Source organism: Macrotis lagotis, chromosome 4 (assembly GCF_037893015.1).
Source record: "Macrotis lagotis isolate mMagLag1 chromosome 4, bilby.v1.9.chrom.fasta, whole genome shotgun sequence".
NCBI lineage: Eukaryota > Metazoa > Chordata > Mammalia > Peramelemorphia > Peramelidae > Macrotis > Macrotis lagotis.
The window spans coordinates 151,347,578-151,361,364 of NC_133661.1; the positions used below are offsets into that span (position 1 = coordinate 151,347,578).

Sequence of the window (13,787 nt, forward strand, 5' to 3'; positions counted from 1 at the left end):
TTACATTTGCTATCTTCCAACCCCTGGGAAAGAATTGTATTGATTTCTCTGCCTCAAAGTTCCACTAGATACAAATTCAACATATCTAAAACAAAATTCATTTCCCTCAAAATCCACCTCCAGGGGTGACTAGGTGGCGTAGTGGATAAAGCACCGGCCCTGAAGTCAGGAGTACCTGGGTTCAAATCCAGTCTCAGACACTTAATAATTACCTAGCTGTGTGGCCCTTGGGCAAGCTACTTAACCCCGTTGACCTTGCAAAAACCTAAAAAAACAAATCCATCTCTATCTCCAAATCCATCTCCATCCTGATGTGTTGACAGTCACCTACACTTATTTTTTTTAAGGGTTTTTTTTTTTTTTTTTGCAAGGCAATGGGGTTGAGTGGCTTGCCCAAGGCCACACAGCTAGGTAATTATTAAGTGTTTGAGGCCAGATTCAAACTCAGATACTCCTGATTCCAGGGCCGATGCTCTATCTACTGCACCACCTAGCCGTCCCAGTCACCTACACTTATAATTTCAATCATCTTCAATTCTTTCCTTGTTCTCATTATCTTGAATCCCCATTTGAAACATTTCTACAAAATGATTTTTTAAATAAAAAAAAACAAAAGAATTTCTGTTATTTCTGTTTTCCCAATTTTTCTCATATGAAGAACAAGCATTTAAGTGACTATTATGTCCCAAGTACCTGTCTTAAGCCCTGGGGATAGAAGGAAAGCTAAACAAAATAAAACTCAAGGAGTGCAAGAGGACATAATATGCAAACAACTATGTATAAATAAGTTAGAGAGAATCAATGGAGGGAAGCCTCTAACATTGCCTTCTTTTCATTTTCATTGCAAAAACCCTGGCTCAGATTCTCAGTTCAGCTCACTGAGGGGAATACAGAAGTTCCTTTCTGATTTTTCTATTTATTATTGCCTATCCTTTCTTTAATCCACCTTTACCAAAATATTCTTCCTGGAGATATCAAGATGAGGACTGAATCATTAAATTTGGCAATAAAGAATTCACTGGTAATTCTGAAGTTAGTTTCAATGACATAACAGGCTGTGCTGGAAACCAGAATGCAGAATGGTTAGAAGAGAGGGAGAAAAGAGGGAGGCTGGAGGTTCTTGGAGATGTGTGAGGAGTCGAGAGAGAGAGAGAGAGAGAGAGAGAGAGAGAGGAGAGAGAGAGGATTTAGAGGTGGCGGAGGGCTGACAACTAAGGCAAAATCTACAGCAGTAGATAGATTGCTTAGCAGAGATAATGGATCCTTCTTCATGTCAGAATGAGATCTAGGGAAGATGACAGACTTCTCACTTCCCTCTTTCCATATCCTCCAAGCTCAGCAGAGTGTCCATCACATACTGAGTGCTTAATAAGTGCCTTAACATTCACTCATTTACCCCATTAGATCAGAAGTACCTCAAAATTAAGTTTTATTCGTACCTCTCTTTGCATTTCCACAACAGAGAAAGGAAGTGGCCCTGGGATTTCCCTGATACAGCAAAGTTCTAGGTAAGCAAGTTCATGCTACTTTCTTTAAATCTCAGAGTTGGATTACTGCCTAAAACACTGAAAAATGAAGTGACTACTCCATTCAAGTAGTATGCTTCAAAAGATGGGATCTGAACCAAGGTTTCCTAGTCCCAAGATTGATTCTTTATTCACTACAACTCAGCTACACTTGAACAATGTAGCTGCTTAATAAATGAGAACTGAACAATATTTGGAACATCACTTAAACCCTAGGTCTCAGTTTCTCCAAGTATAAAATGGAGAGGGCAGAAGGATCTCTAAAATAGTCTTTCAGCACTGAAATTTTTTATTTTTGCAATTTAGGATTTAGTTAAATATACTTTACAAAGAGAAAATAACTAAGATGATTCAGAACTAAGTATAGCAGAAGAATACAAGTTAGAAGCTATATTTTCTACCTGAGAAGACTAAGTGGCATAACTCCTGGTGACTCTGAGGCAGGTACTGTCTCAGTATCAGTTACTGGGGTAGTTGCTGTAGTAGTATCCTCCAAAGAACTGCTCATAAAGGATGTTGTACTGGAAGCTGAAGGACTAGTAGTAACTGGTGTCTGTGCTTGTTGGGTTTGATCACTTTCTTCTGCTTGCTGATCAACTTCTAGAAAATAAGTAGTTTATAAAAGACACATAAGGAAACAATATTTTCATAAGTGACATAAGCAGGAGAAATTGTATCTAACTTCAAATTGTAGGGTGAGGAAAAGTTCTTAAAATATCACTTACTAAAAGTACAAGCCATCAATAAATATTCACAGAAAAATGCATATTGTATTGACATCTTTTTAAACTATAACTTGTATTCTATACCATGCACACATTAATGTATAAAACATTTTAGAATACTATAATGGCTTTTTTAAAAGATTTTCTTCAATAAAATCATCTAGACTTTTGCTTGAGTTGGTAGTTGTTTTAAAGATGTCTGACTCAACTATGTTTGACTGTGTTTCCAGGCATTCTGATTTAGTCTCGCATTTTAGTCTACAAACAAAAAATGAAGATATGTAAAGGTCATAAGGCTATAAAAGCTAGACTGAGTCTATATATTCTACAAAGAAATTAAGGGTGTTTCAATACTTTTAATGTTTTTATATTTCCCCCCCCATCATCTAAGTAAGGGGCAATTTATGAACTTAATCCCACCTCTATGCCCAACCTCCAAGGCTGGAATGCTTTCCTTCTGAGCTCACCTCCATCTCAAAGAATCCCTCTCTTCTTTCAAGACTCATGCTTGTTTGACTGTGTGTGGTTTATTATAACTAACATAAAACCTTTGCCATAGCAGCAGGGTTGTTCAATGATGAACAATTTCAATGGAGTTGCTATGTCACTATTTCATAATCAAGTAGCATATGGTACCAACTGAAATTAATATAGTGTGGCACACTGGAAAGTGTACTGAAATTGGAATAAGGAGACCCCCTGATTTTTAGGGTTTTTTTTTTTTTTTTTTTAGGTTTTTGCAAGGGTTTAAGTGGCTTGCCCAAGGCCACAACAGCTAGGTAATTACTAAGTGTCTGAGGTCGAATTTGAACTCAGCTCCTCCTGACTCCAGGGCCGGTGCTCTATCCACTGCGCCACCTAGCTGCCCCCTGATTTCTAGTTTTGACTGTCATCAAGTAGGAATGTAACCTTGAATGTAACTGACTTTCTCTCTTTTGGCTTCAGTTTCACCATCTGTAAAATGAAGGTGCTAGATTAGATTTCTAAGGTCCTGACCCACCTCTAAAATCTAGGAATATGTATAGAGATCTTTCCTCATATTTCTTAAGCCATAACCTCAAATCTATAAGGCTTAATATTATTTTATAATTTACCTTCTCAAGTGAGAGATGACAACCTTGTAATACAATCCTGTTTTAATTCTGATATGTTGCAATTGATGGAAATAAAATAAAATTTATTTGAGCTAAATAGTATACTGTATATTAAAATCAAAATGTTAAATGACAACAGTTTTCTGTAGTATGCTAAATTTAAGTCTTCCCAAATGAAATTTTAACTAGTCATAATACATGCATTTAAATAATTTTTGAAAAATCATCATCTGAGTTCTAGTTCTAGTTTCTTATTTGGAAAATGACAATCATTAACACTCTGCTGCTGTGAGGATGAATTAAAATAACTTATGAAAAATGCCCTGAATATTATTAATTCTATAAATGAGGTGATAGTACTTGTAATACAAAAATAACAAGAATCATTCAAATGCCTTTCTTTGAAAGAAAAAATTAAAATATAACTACTACAGAAAAAATAATCTTAATGATAACAATTTATGTAATTATAAAAATATTACAAAAGGACATTATTACTACTACTAATGATAATTATAATGATGATAATAGAAGATATACCTTGTTTGATTTTGCCACCAAACTGGTCTTCCAAAAGACCGTGGACTACTAATTTGTAGATCATAGCTTGCGCTCTTTCCAAGTCTGCCAATCCTAAAGCTCTCTTTATGGGAGAACGCATGACTGCTCTTTTCACCATGTGTCGCATCAAAAACTGCAAAGCTGCACGCATTTCAACATCTTCATGAACAACTGGAGAACTTGCACAATCTGAATTGTGACCATTTTCAGCTAGGACTTTTGGTATCAATAACAACTCAGCATACTTACTGCAACTAAGAAGAGCACTAAGTGATTTCATAGCACCAAGATAGAGGTAAGACAACTGTACAGCTCTTATTTCTGATTGAGCAATGTCATGATTTTTGGAAGTATGTTCATGGTTTTTTCGTTTTCCTTCTACTACTTGGTGTTGGTACTCGGTACTTTGTAATGTTGAATCTAAAGAAAATGAAGCTATTTCATTTTCTGACTTGGAGTTTGTAGCGGCATGAGTTTTGACATCATCAGAACTTAAGTTTGGTCTTCCATCTGAAGCAGGATCACCTTCTGTTTTCTGTTCAACATCCCCTTTCTCCTCAGATTCATGTCGGTGTTTCTTCTCATGTCTCTTGTTACTCTGTTTGCCCATATCTTCATGAATGCCAGTCAGATAAGTGAGATCCAGCAGCACAGAAGCTGTCAATCCACGAAATCTTGCAACATCAAAGGGCAGTGGTTCGCAGGGTTCCAGATTATACAATGGAGTATCACTAGGCGACCAAAAAGTTGGGAAGCTTTAATAAAGATCAGAATGACACAGGAAGAAGCAAGTGAGGGATAGACAGGAGGAAAGTACAGGAAATAATGTAGGCAAAAATAAGGTGCACAATGCATATAATAGAGAATAATTTAAATGAACTAGAAGTTTTAAAAAATTTAATACAAACAGGGAAAGGAATACGATGAGAAAAAAGGGAAACGTGATGCTGAATGCAAAGGCAATGAGACATGCACATGCTTTCACCAATGAATACAAATTATTATGTTTTCAACTTTAACTTAGAATGTTCATCTAACATGTCTAATTTATTATTTTTGTAATGGTTCATTACCAACTTCACAGAAAAGTATTTCATTTTAAATTTACTTCTTTTGTCTTGATACTCAAGTTTACCATTCTTAAATTTTACATATGTCACAAGAACTTGTTCAAACTTAACAATACTGTAATTGCAAAAAATTTTTCTGCAAGATTCATTTCCAAAGTTTTTCTGATTTAGGCCTTGTTCTACATCAAAATAACACTACAGACTGGCTAGGTGACACAGTGGATAGAGCACCAGCCCTGGAGTCAAGAGTAGCTGAGGCCAAATCTGGCCACAAACACTTAATAATTACCTAGCTGTGTGGCCTTGGGCAAGCCACTTAACCCCACTGCCCTGCAAAAACCTAAAAAACCCCACCCAAACAACACAACAAAAGCGATGTCAGGCCCATATCTAACATCTCAATTAGATATAACAATGGGCAGTATAATGAATTGAACAGTAATTATCATTTATTATTTCAAAAAAACATTTTTTAAAAAATAGATTCCATATTCAACTAAGAGACTGTCTAAAGAGAGTTACCACTTGTCATCAATACATTACTTGAGAAAGATGATTAATACAAATTTCATTTTATTATTTAAAGGCTTTCCTAAACATCATTGTAATATAAGCATAAAACTAAAAGAGAAGGAAACAAAACAAACATTAAAACTATAGTGTCTAAAATATAAATTATCAAGTGAAGGGCAGTCTGGGATAGTGTTGGAGTTAAAAGTGAAAGGCAGTCTGGTATAATGAAAAAGTACTGGTCTTGGAGTTAAAAGAAAACTATTAGCTTTAAATTCTGCCTCTGTAACTTGGCCATACAATCATAAGCAAGTCACTCAAGTTTTTTATAAGCCTCAATTCCCCATCTATAAAATGGATTACCTTAGTATCAACTTCACTGGGCCGTAGCAAGGTTCAAATGAGATATAATAGATAGCTCTGTTATACCCCTAGATTGAGTATCCACGATGGTTAGTATCAACAAAATCCAAAATCAGGAGATAATTGTATTCAAGAATGATGATGCAAACATCATTTAGAATAATAGATTAAATTTCCAAGTAGAGTATAAAAATAAAGTAAAATTCCTTCAATCATGAAGTTCAAAGTAGCTTAAAAATATCTTTTAAACATAGTAATTGTATGAAAGACACATGTTCAGTCTTTCAAAATCATATATGTATATTTAGGTCCATTTGTTATCATTATAATACTTATTAATAATTCAACAGAATATGTGACTTTCATTTTTAACTCAAAATATTTCATTTCTACACAAAATGTTTCCTCAGTGAGGGATAAAATTATACATGTATAATAATTTGATTGCCTATATTAATAGACGATAAAGCAAAAATAAGTGAAAATCACAATCTAAAACCTAATTCAAATATTCCCATTCCTCAATGAAATGAATAAATCTGAATTCTCTCCTCCCCTCTCCTTTTCACCTTTGAACTTAAGAATTAAATACATGAAATGACCAGAAGGTAAATGATCCAAAATAAATGCTAGAAATCTTAAACTACTTACCTTATTCCAGAAAATACCTGAAACTAAGGGGGTAATTCTAAAAATACACACATATATTATTTTCAATTATCCTTGGATCATAAATGAACATGATCACACAAAAATCAAAGAATTAGTAACAAATCTTTTTCAAAAGAAAAATGTCCATTAGTATCTCATTTAAAACATATACTACTATTTTCTATCGCTGACAACCTTGTTCAATAATTCAAAGTTTACTTGAATATATCATACCTGACAGTAATTTCTGCTTCATCCCACTGGACCTTGGCAGATGTACTACCTTCTTTGACCACACCAAGTAAGGTGGCATGACGCCCAGTCTGCTTGTGAACACATCGACCTCCAACTCTCAGACCGGCATCAACTCCACCTATCACTGCAAGCACAGGCCACACCTCTACACAGAGTGTCTTCAACTGCAGCTCCGAGAGGTCAGCAAGACCATGCCTACTATGTTTACCTTTCTCTTCCTCTTTGTTCTCTTTTTCCTCTCTCAACTCATTCTCCTCTCGGCTTTGAACCGAGCGACTTTTCTTTAGTTTTTGACCAGTTTCTTTAATGCACATCTTAATTTTATGTAATCTTTCTATCATTTTCTTGTTTATGCAATGTGTCCAACGATCTGTCCTGTGAAGGATGCGGATAAGTTGAATAGTGGCCTCAGCAAGCACTGCAGCTACAGGACTACATATTGGATCTCCAGGAAGCAAGTCTCTGGGTGTACCTCGCATCTGCATATCACAGATTTTCACCTAGAGAGAGAGAGAGAGAGAGAGAGAGAGAGAGAGAGAGAGACAGACAGACAGACAGACAGACTGGTCAAACATCAAATTAACAATAACCATAAAAACTATTCATTTTATCATTCCAAAATGTTAAGCAAGCAACTGAAACAAAGTTCCAATTATGAATTTTAATTCTGAATATTTGTTTAAGCTACAGCTTCAGGTTTACTACTGGAATTTAAGAGACTATATCAGATCAGTATTCACATATCCTCTAGTTTGGAAGATTCTTTTTTTTTTTGCAAGGCAAAGGGTTAAATGACTTGCCTAAAGTTATACAGCCAGATAATTATCATGTGTCTGAGGCTGAATTTGAACTCAGGTCCTTCTGACTCTGGGGCTGGTGCTCTATCCACTGCTCTACCTAGCTTCCCATAGAAGAAAAATTCTTAACATTTGTATCATAGATGCACACATTTGGGTAAGATTACTGACCCATTAGCAGTCTAAAGGAGCTTTTGAACCTCTTTCTCAAAATAATGCTTTCACATAATTAAAGGAAATCCAAAATGTCAGTTTAGAATTAATAAAAATGAGAGTGTGATTTTTTTCCCCATCCAAGTCCAAAAATCCCTTGAAATTTTTTCTATTCTAGAGTGAAAGTTACTTGGTTACATGAGTTCTCCATGGTTTGGGAATCCTAAAAAACTAGAACAATTCCACAAAAGCTGGGTCTATTCTAAGAGTTAAATGAAGTCAAGGTATATTCCCTGAAAATGGCCAATCTCTGTGAGAGCTTCAGTTCAGACTACCCCACAAAGGTCAATCATGAGGTTTTCTAGCAAGATAAGCATCAAGGAGTGGGAATTTTGATTCTGTACTATTTGAGAAATTCTTATTTATTAACATTTACAAGGCTTTAAGATTTGCAAAGCACTTTTTTAAAGTTATCTCATCCTTTCCTCACAATAAGACAGTAAGATAGGTGCCAATCAAAATAGCTTCCATTTTTTCAAATGAATAAAGTGAGTTGGAAAGATTAAGTAACTTGTTCAGGGCTACAGAACAAACAGCAGAGGCAGGGGTTAAACTAAAGTACTCTTAACTCCAACTCCAGAACTCTATTCATTATACAAACTATCTGCTAAGCTAGATTAATGTCCCCAAAACAACTCTACAGTTTACTAACTACAAAGAAATTTCTTGAGTTGAAAAATAATACAATAAGTGTGTACTCTTGGTTATGTAGGCTCTGGTTCACTGGTTTTTGGAATATGTTAAAATCATTAAACTCTAGTATACTCAGAAATATTAGATGTCAAAAGGAAGAACTAAAGTAACAAGAATTTTCTCCCCCCTCTCAAGGCCTATCTTATGGATAAAATATCTATGGAAAACTGATCTACAATTTTATCTCCCTAAAAAATCTTATCTAATTTTCACAAATTTCTAAAGACTTTATTCTAACAAACAGTGGTAGCCTCAAAATAAAAGAAAGTATTTACCTGACATCACTGAGATGACTAAAAAAACAAAATAATAGGGCATGAGAAATCAAATATTATTCCATTCATATTTAAAATAAATATCTTCACTAAGCAATGAAATTCTCTTCTCAGATCAGCAACAATCAGCCTCCCATTCAAATAAAGCAAGTCATTGGAAAGCAGAAAAGAGAACTGGAATCCAAGTCAGAAAAACCTATCATTAGCCATTCTGGGATAGCTGGGTGACAAAGTGAATAAAATGCTGGGTCTGAAGTCAGAAAAACCTGAGTTCAAATTCAGTCAGACACTAGATTGTGATACTGAGCAAGTCAATCTCTCAATTTCTTCATCTATCTACTTCCTTAGGCTATCAAAAACATTAAATGAAATAATTAATTGTAAAACACTGACTAGTGCTGGAAGGGCTAAATATAGCTATCAGAAACAGCAGTGGCAGCATCTCTATGTGTCTTTTAAAAGGTTACATAAAATTTCAGGTCACTGACTGGTAGGGAAGTGTTCTCACAGTAGCACAGTGAGAGAGGACTGGAACTAAAGTCAGGGAGACCCAAGGTCAAATTTGACCTCAGACATTTACTAGCTGGGTGAACCTGGGCAAGTCACTTAACCTTTTTGCCTCAGTTTTCTCATCTGCAAAATGAGATTCAGAAGGAAACAGCAAACCACTTCAGTAGCTGAACCAAGAAAACCCCAAATGGGGTCACAGAGAGTTGGGCATGACTGAAATAAATGGACAACCTAATTTGTAAAATGGATTCAATAATATCTACATTTTTAGGTTGTTTTTTTTTTTTTGGCAAGACAAATGGGCTTAAGTGGCTTGCCCAAGGCCACACAGCTAGGTAATTATTAAGTATCTGAGACTGGATTTGAACCCAGGTACTCCTGACTCCAGAGCCAGTGCTTTATCCACTACACCACCTAGCCGCCCCTCTACATTTCTTAATGCAGGGATTGGGAACCTTTTTTATTCTGTCAAGGGCCATTTGTATATTTGTAACATCAATCAAGGGTTATATTTGGTCAAACATTTAAGTAATTCTCCCCTAAAAACTATTATATTTATAGGTCTTGATAGACAATATAGCCTGCAGGTTGGAGGTTTTCCACCCCTGATCTAACTCATAGTGGATCTGTGAGGATCAAATTTAAATCAAGGTGAAATAGTTTGCAATTATGAAGTACTTTGCACATGCCCAGTCACCATTCTTAACAAAATGATCAAGGAAGAAAAAAAAAAATCACCAAAAATATTCTCTAGTTAGGTCATAACATAAATTCAAGAAAAAGTAGTTGCATCATATAGATTAGAAACTGAAAATTATCCAGAGAAAGAATTGTGAAGTTTGAACAAAGATCAAAGACTATTATCTTCAATTTAGGGGAAAAAACCAGTTATCTTTATTATATAATCTTATACTTTATTTTTCTTCCTTAAGGATGTGATTTCTCTCTTAATCACATTCAACTGGGATCAATGTATACCATGGAAACAATGTAAAGACTAACAGAATGCCTTCTGTAGGGTGGGGGGGTAGGGAAGCAAGAATGGGGGAAAAATTGTAAAACTCAAAATAAATAAAATCTTTAAAAAAAAAAAGAAAATTGAAACATGGAACTGTGTTGTCAATGATTGCACAAATTCTAGCCCTGACCTAAGACTATACTTAACAATTCAATACTGAATCAAAAACCAAAACAATAATTCATTTTTTTTCATTTTAAGGTCCTCTAATGTTTATGGGTTTTATATTTAGCTGATAATGAATCAATTTCTCCAAAAAATTACTTATAAATTAGGCATTGTTTCAACATACTCGGTAAAATAATGAACTAGAAAGAACCTTTTTAAAAAAGGCACTTTAATAGCAAGAGAATAAATATGACCATCACCAAATCAAACACTTTTACATGTTATTTCATTTTATTTTACCAAAGGAGAAATCCAGTTATGTAGGTCTCTATTTTTCAACAAATTTAAGAGAATATGAATAAGCAAAAAAGCACTAAAGTGCTTACAGACACTTTGCTAAATGCTATCTCTTAGATAGAAAAATGGCAAGTCCTGGATTCAAGAGACTTATATTCCAATAAGCGAAAACAATTTAAAAGGAAATAATAGCCGGGGCTGGGGGGGGGGGGGGGAGTGTGGACTGGCAAATCATAGGGATCATAAGGGGAGTTACAGGATAACTAAGATAATGTCATTTCCAGGAAAGCTGTTATTGATTGATTTGATTACTGGTCCCAGAGCTGAAGTGGAAAAGCTGGGAGGCAGAGGGAGGAGAGGAGAAGAGAAGAGAACATTTACAGATTTGTACATTACATTAGAAATTAATGACAACCAAAACCAATAACTAATTCCCCTTAGTATAAAAATACAACTTTTAAATACCTTTTCTCCAGGATTGCTGCTATAGAACATTACACAAGGATATAACTCTGCTGCATCCACATCTTCAAAAGCTAGTTTGGGTTCCTAAATTTGAATATTGGAGGGGGAAAAAAATGAAACATTAAAGAATAAAACAATGCAGTTTCTACCTAAAAGGTCTAAAGATAATATCATTGTAGGAATATGCTATAGATGGCCTTAATTGAATGGAGAAGAAGATGCTTCCTTAATAAAGATCACAAAACTGACACCAAAGCAAGATATAGTAATGATAAGGGAATTCAATTAGAATGTCTGCTAGATATCTCATTCTGAAAAAAAGAGGATGTCATAAATTATTGGCTTTTTTTCTTAACCACCTTTACCATCCAGCATGTAGAAACAGCAATGAAATGAACTGTTAATCTAAATTTAGTACGAATCAAGAGGAAAGAACTGATGAAGTTAAAGGAATAGGAACCTTGGGAAAATGTGACCATGCCTTAATAGTCAAATTAGAGAATTCAGGGCAAAGTCAAACACATATCCTAGACTTCAGAAAGGCATTTATTAAAATGTTTAGTGGGAAGTGTGGTATAGAGAGCAGAAGTTAAGGTTTCCTAATCCTATAGCCCAAGATTCATGAAATAAGAATATGAAATTCTGAAAATAAGATTGTGGCAATACAAACAGAAATTATCTTGATGAAGACAAAGATGGGAGTATCCAAAGAGAGAATATGAATAAAGAAAATTTTTTGAATCAGAGAAGCTTGTGAAAGTGGTAATGCGATAGAGGCATTGATGAAAGGCCCAACGAGCCTATCACTTGTAAGGTTTACGTGTTCTGTTATTTCCTCAATTGCTAGAAATAGTCTCTTAAGAGCTGTGATCTCTACATGTTCCTGAGGTGTTCTGGGTGTAAATGTGCATCCAGCAGAAGGAACAAAGGGAAAGTTGTGATGAAAAAAATGTAGCCCAAATCAGTAGATACTATGGCCCCAAGAACCCCAGCCTGAAAGGTTGTCAGAGTTCAAGAGAATACAAGATTATGACATTAAGTCCAATGAATAAAAGGCTTTATAGGCTATTCATAACAAAAAAGAAAAGGAAAAAAGCTCTTGGTTTAAGTCGATGTAATAATTTTAATAACAACACTAGTCAATCATTTCAATTCAATATTTCCGATCAAGAAAAATGATCTTTATTTTTTTTTTGTTTTTTTTTTAGGTTTTCTGTAAGGCAAACAGGGTTAAGTGGCTTGCCCAAGGCCACACAGCTAGGTTAATTATTAAGTGTCTGAGACCGGATTTGAACCCAGGTACTCCTGGCTCCAGGGCTGGTGCTTTATCCACTATGCCACCTAGCCGCCCCGAAAAATGATCTTTAGATTGGAAATGATAAAAAAACAAGGGGGGATAGGTGGGGAATGAAACTACAAGGAATAAGAAAATATCTAGTGGGTCTAAATGAGCTCAAACCCCTTGTCCTGATAAATAATATATCCCAAACTTTTGCATGAACCTGTTTATGCTACTGTCAAATTGTTATCTATAATGCTTGAGAAATTGTATAGATCAAGAGAAGTAACAAAACAAGTATAATTAATAATTCAATTTTCTAAATGGGGAAAGATAAGAATTCCACACATCATGTAACAACAAGCTTTATGATGATCGCTATGATAATTCTAGAACAGTCAATCAAATGGATTCTGAGCACTGAGAAAAGAAAATGATAACAAGCAGGAGAAAGCACAGCAAACTAATTAAAATCCCTTTTTTGGACTGGGTTGCTAGCTCATTGTATCAGGGATATGTTATAGAAATACTTTTGAATTTCAGTAAGTTTATAAAAGTTATTTTTTATATTCTTGTGGATAAGATGAAAAATAGGAAAGATATTAGAAGGTTACATAGTACTCAAAGTGTTAACTGATGGCTGTCAAGCAGGAGGGAAAGCTCTAGAGGTTTATAAAAGGGTGCTGTCATTGATCCTATGGTATTAAACATTTTAGCAATTACTTGGTATAAAAACAAGGAAGGCATGGTTTCACATCTGATACAAATCTGAGAAAGATAACTATTATTTTGGACAACAAAACTTATGATTCAGAAAATCCTTCAAGGTTCTAAAGATGGACTGGATTTAGCAAGAAATAAATGTATGAAGACCTGCATAAATGCTGAAAAAAATCAACTAGCTTCAAAGATTTAATGTTTCAATGTAATAAACTCTAAAGGCCTCTTAGAACTCTAACCCTATAATCCTGAGGTGTTTTTAGTTGACTGTTAGCTCAATGAATAGACAACATGATATCTGCCCAAAAAAAAAAAAAGAAAAAGAAAAAGAAAAAAAAAAGACTGTTTAGAATTTAGATTTCATTAATACAGGTACATGTCCAGGACAAAGGAGGACTATCCAGGATAGTCCAGGACTATCTTAAGCAGTCCATCTTAATTTCTACTCACATCTTATTAAAAAGCTTGAGTTTACTGAATCCTGCCATACTCTGTGCTGGTCATTCCACATATGGATTACTGCATCAGTTAGGTTTGCCACATTTAAGAGGAACAGTCACAAACTTGAGAGGAAGGTCACCTAGCTGGGGAGAAGATTTGAGGGCATAGTATCTGAATAACAGTTTAAAGAACTAGAGATGTTTGTCTAAAAAAGAT

The 13,787-nt window shown here is 34.8% G+C and overlaps 1 protein-coding gene across 12 annotated transcripts in view; it reads right to left on the bottom strand.

Moving 5' to 3' along the window:
* HERC1 (HECT and RLD domain containing E3 ubiquitin protein ligase family member 1) overlaps positions 1-13,787 on the bottom strand; it is a 211,125-nt gene that overhangs the window by 81,736 nt on the left and 115,602 nt on the right. For 11 of the 12 annotated variants that reach the window (XM_074234356.1, XM_074234348.1, XM_074234347.1 and 8 more), the window contains 4 exons: positions 11,132-11,215; positions 6,735-7,255; positions 3,886-4,661; positions 1,928-2,126 (listed from right to left, as the gene is read on the bottom strand). In XM_074234356.1, the coding sequence (XP_074090457.1) occupies positions 1,928-2,126; positions 3,886-4,661; positions 6,735-7,255; positions 11,132-11,215 (1,580 nt within the window). The remainder of the gene's footprint in view (positions 1-1,927; positions 2,127-3,885; positions 4,662-6,734; positions 7,256-11,131; positions 11,216-13,787) is intronic. The other variant, XM_074234352.1, reaches the window with a different exon arrangement.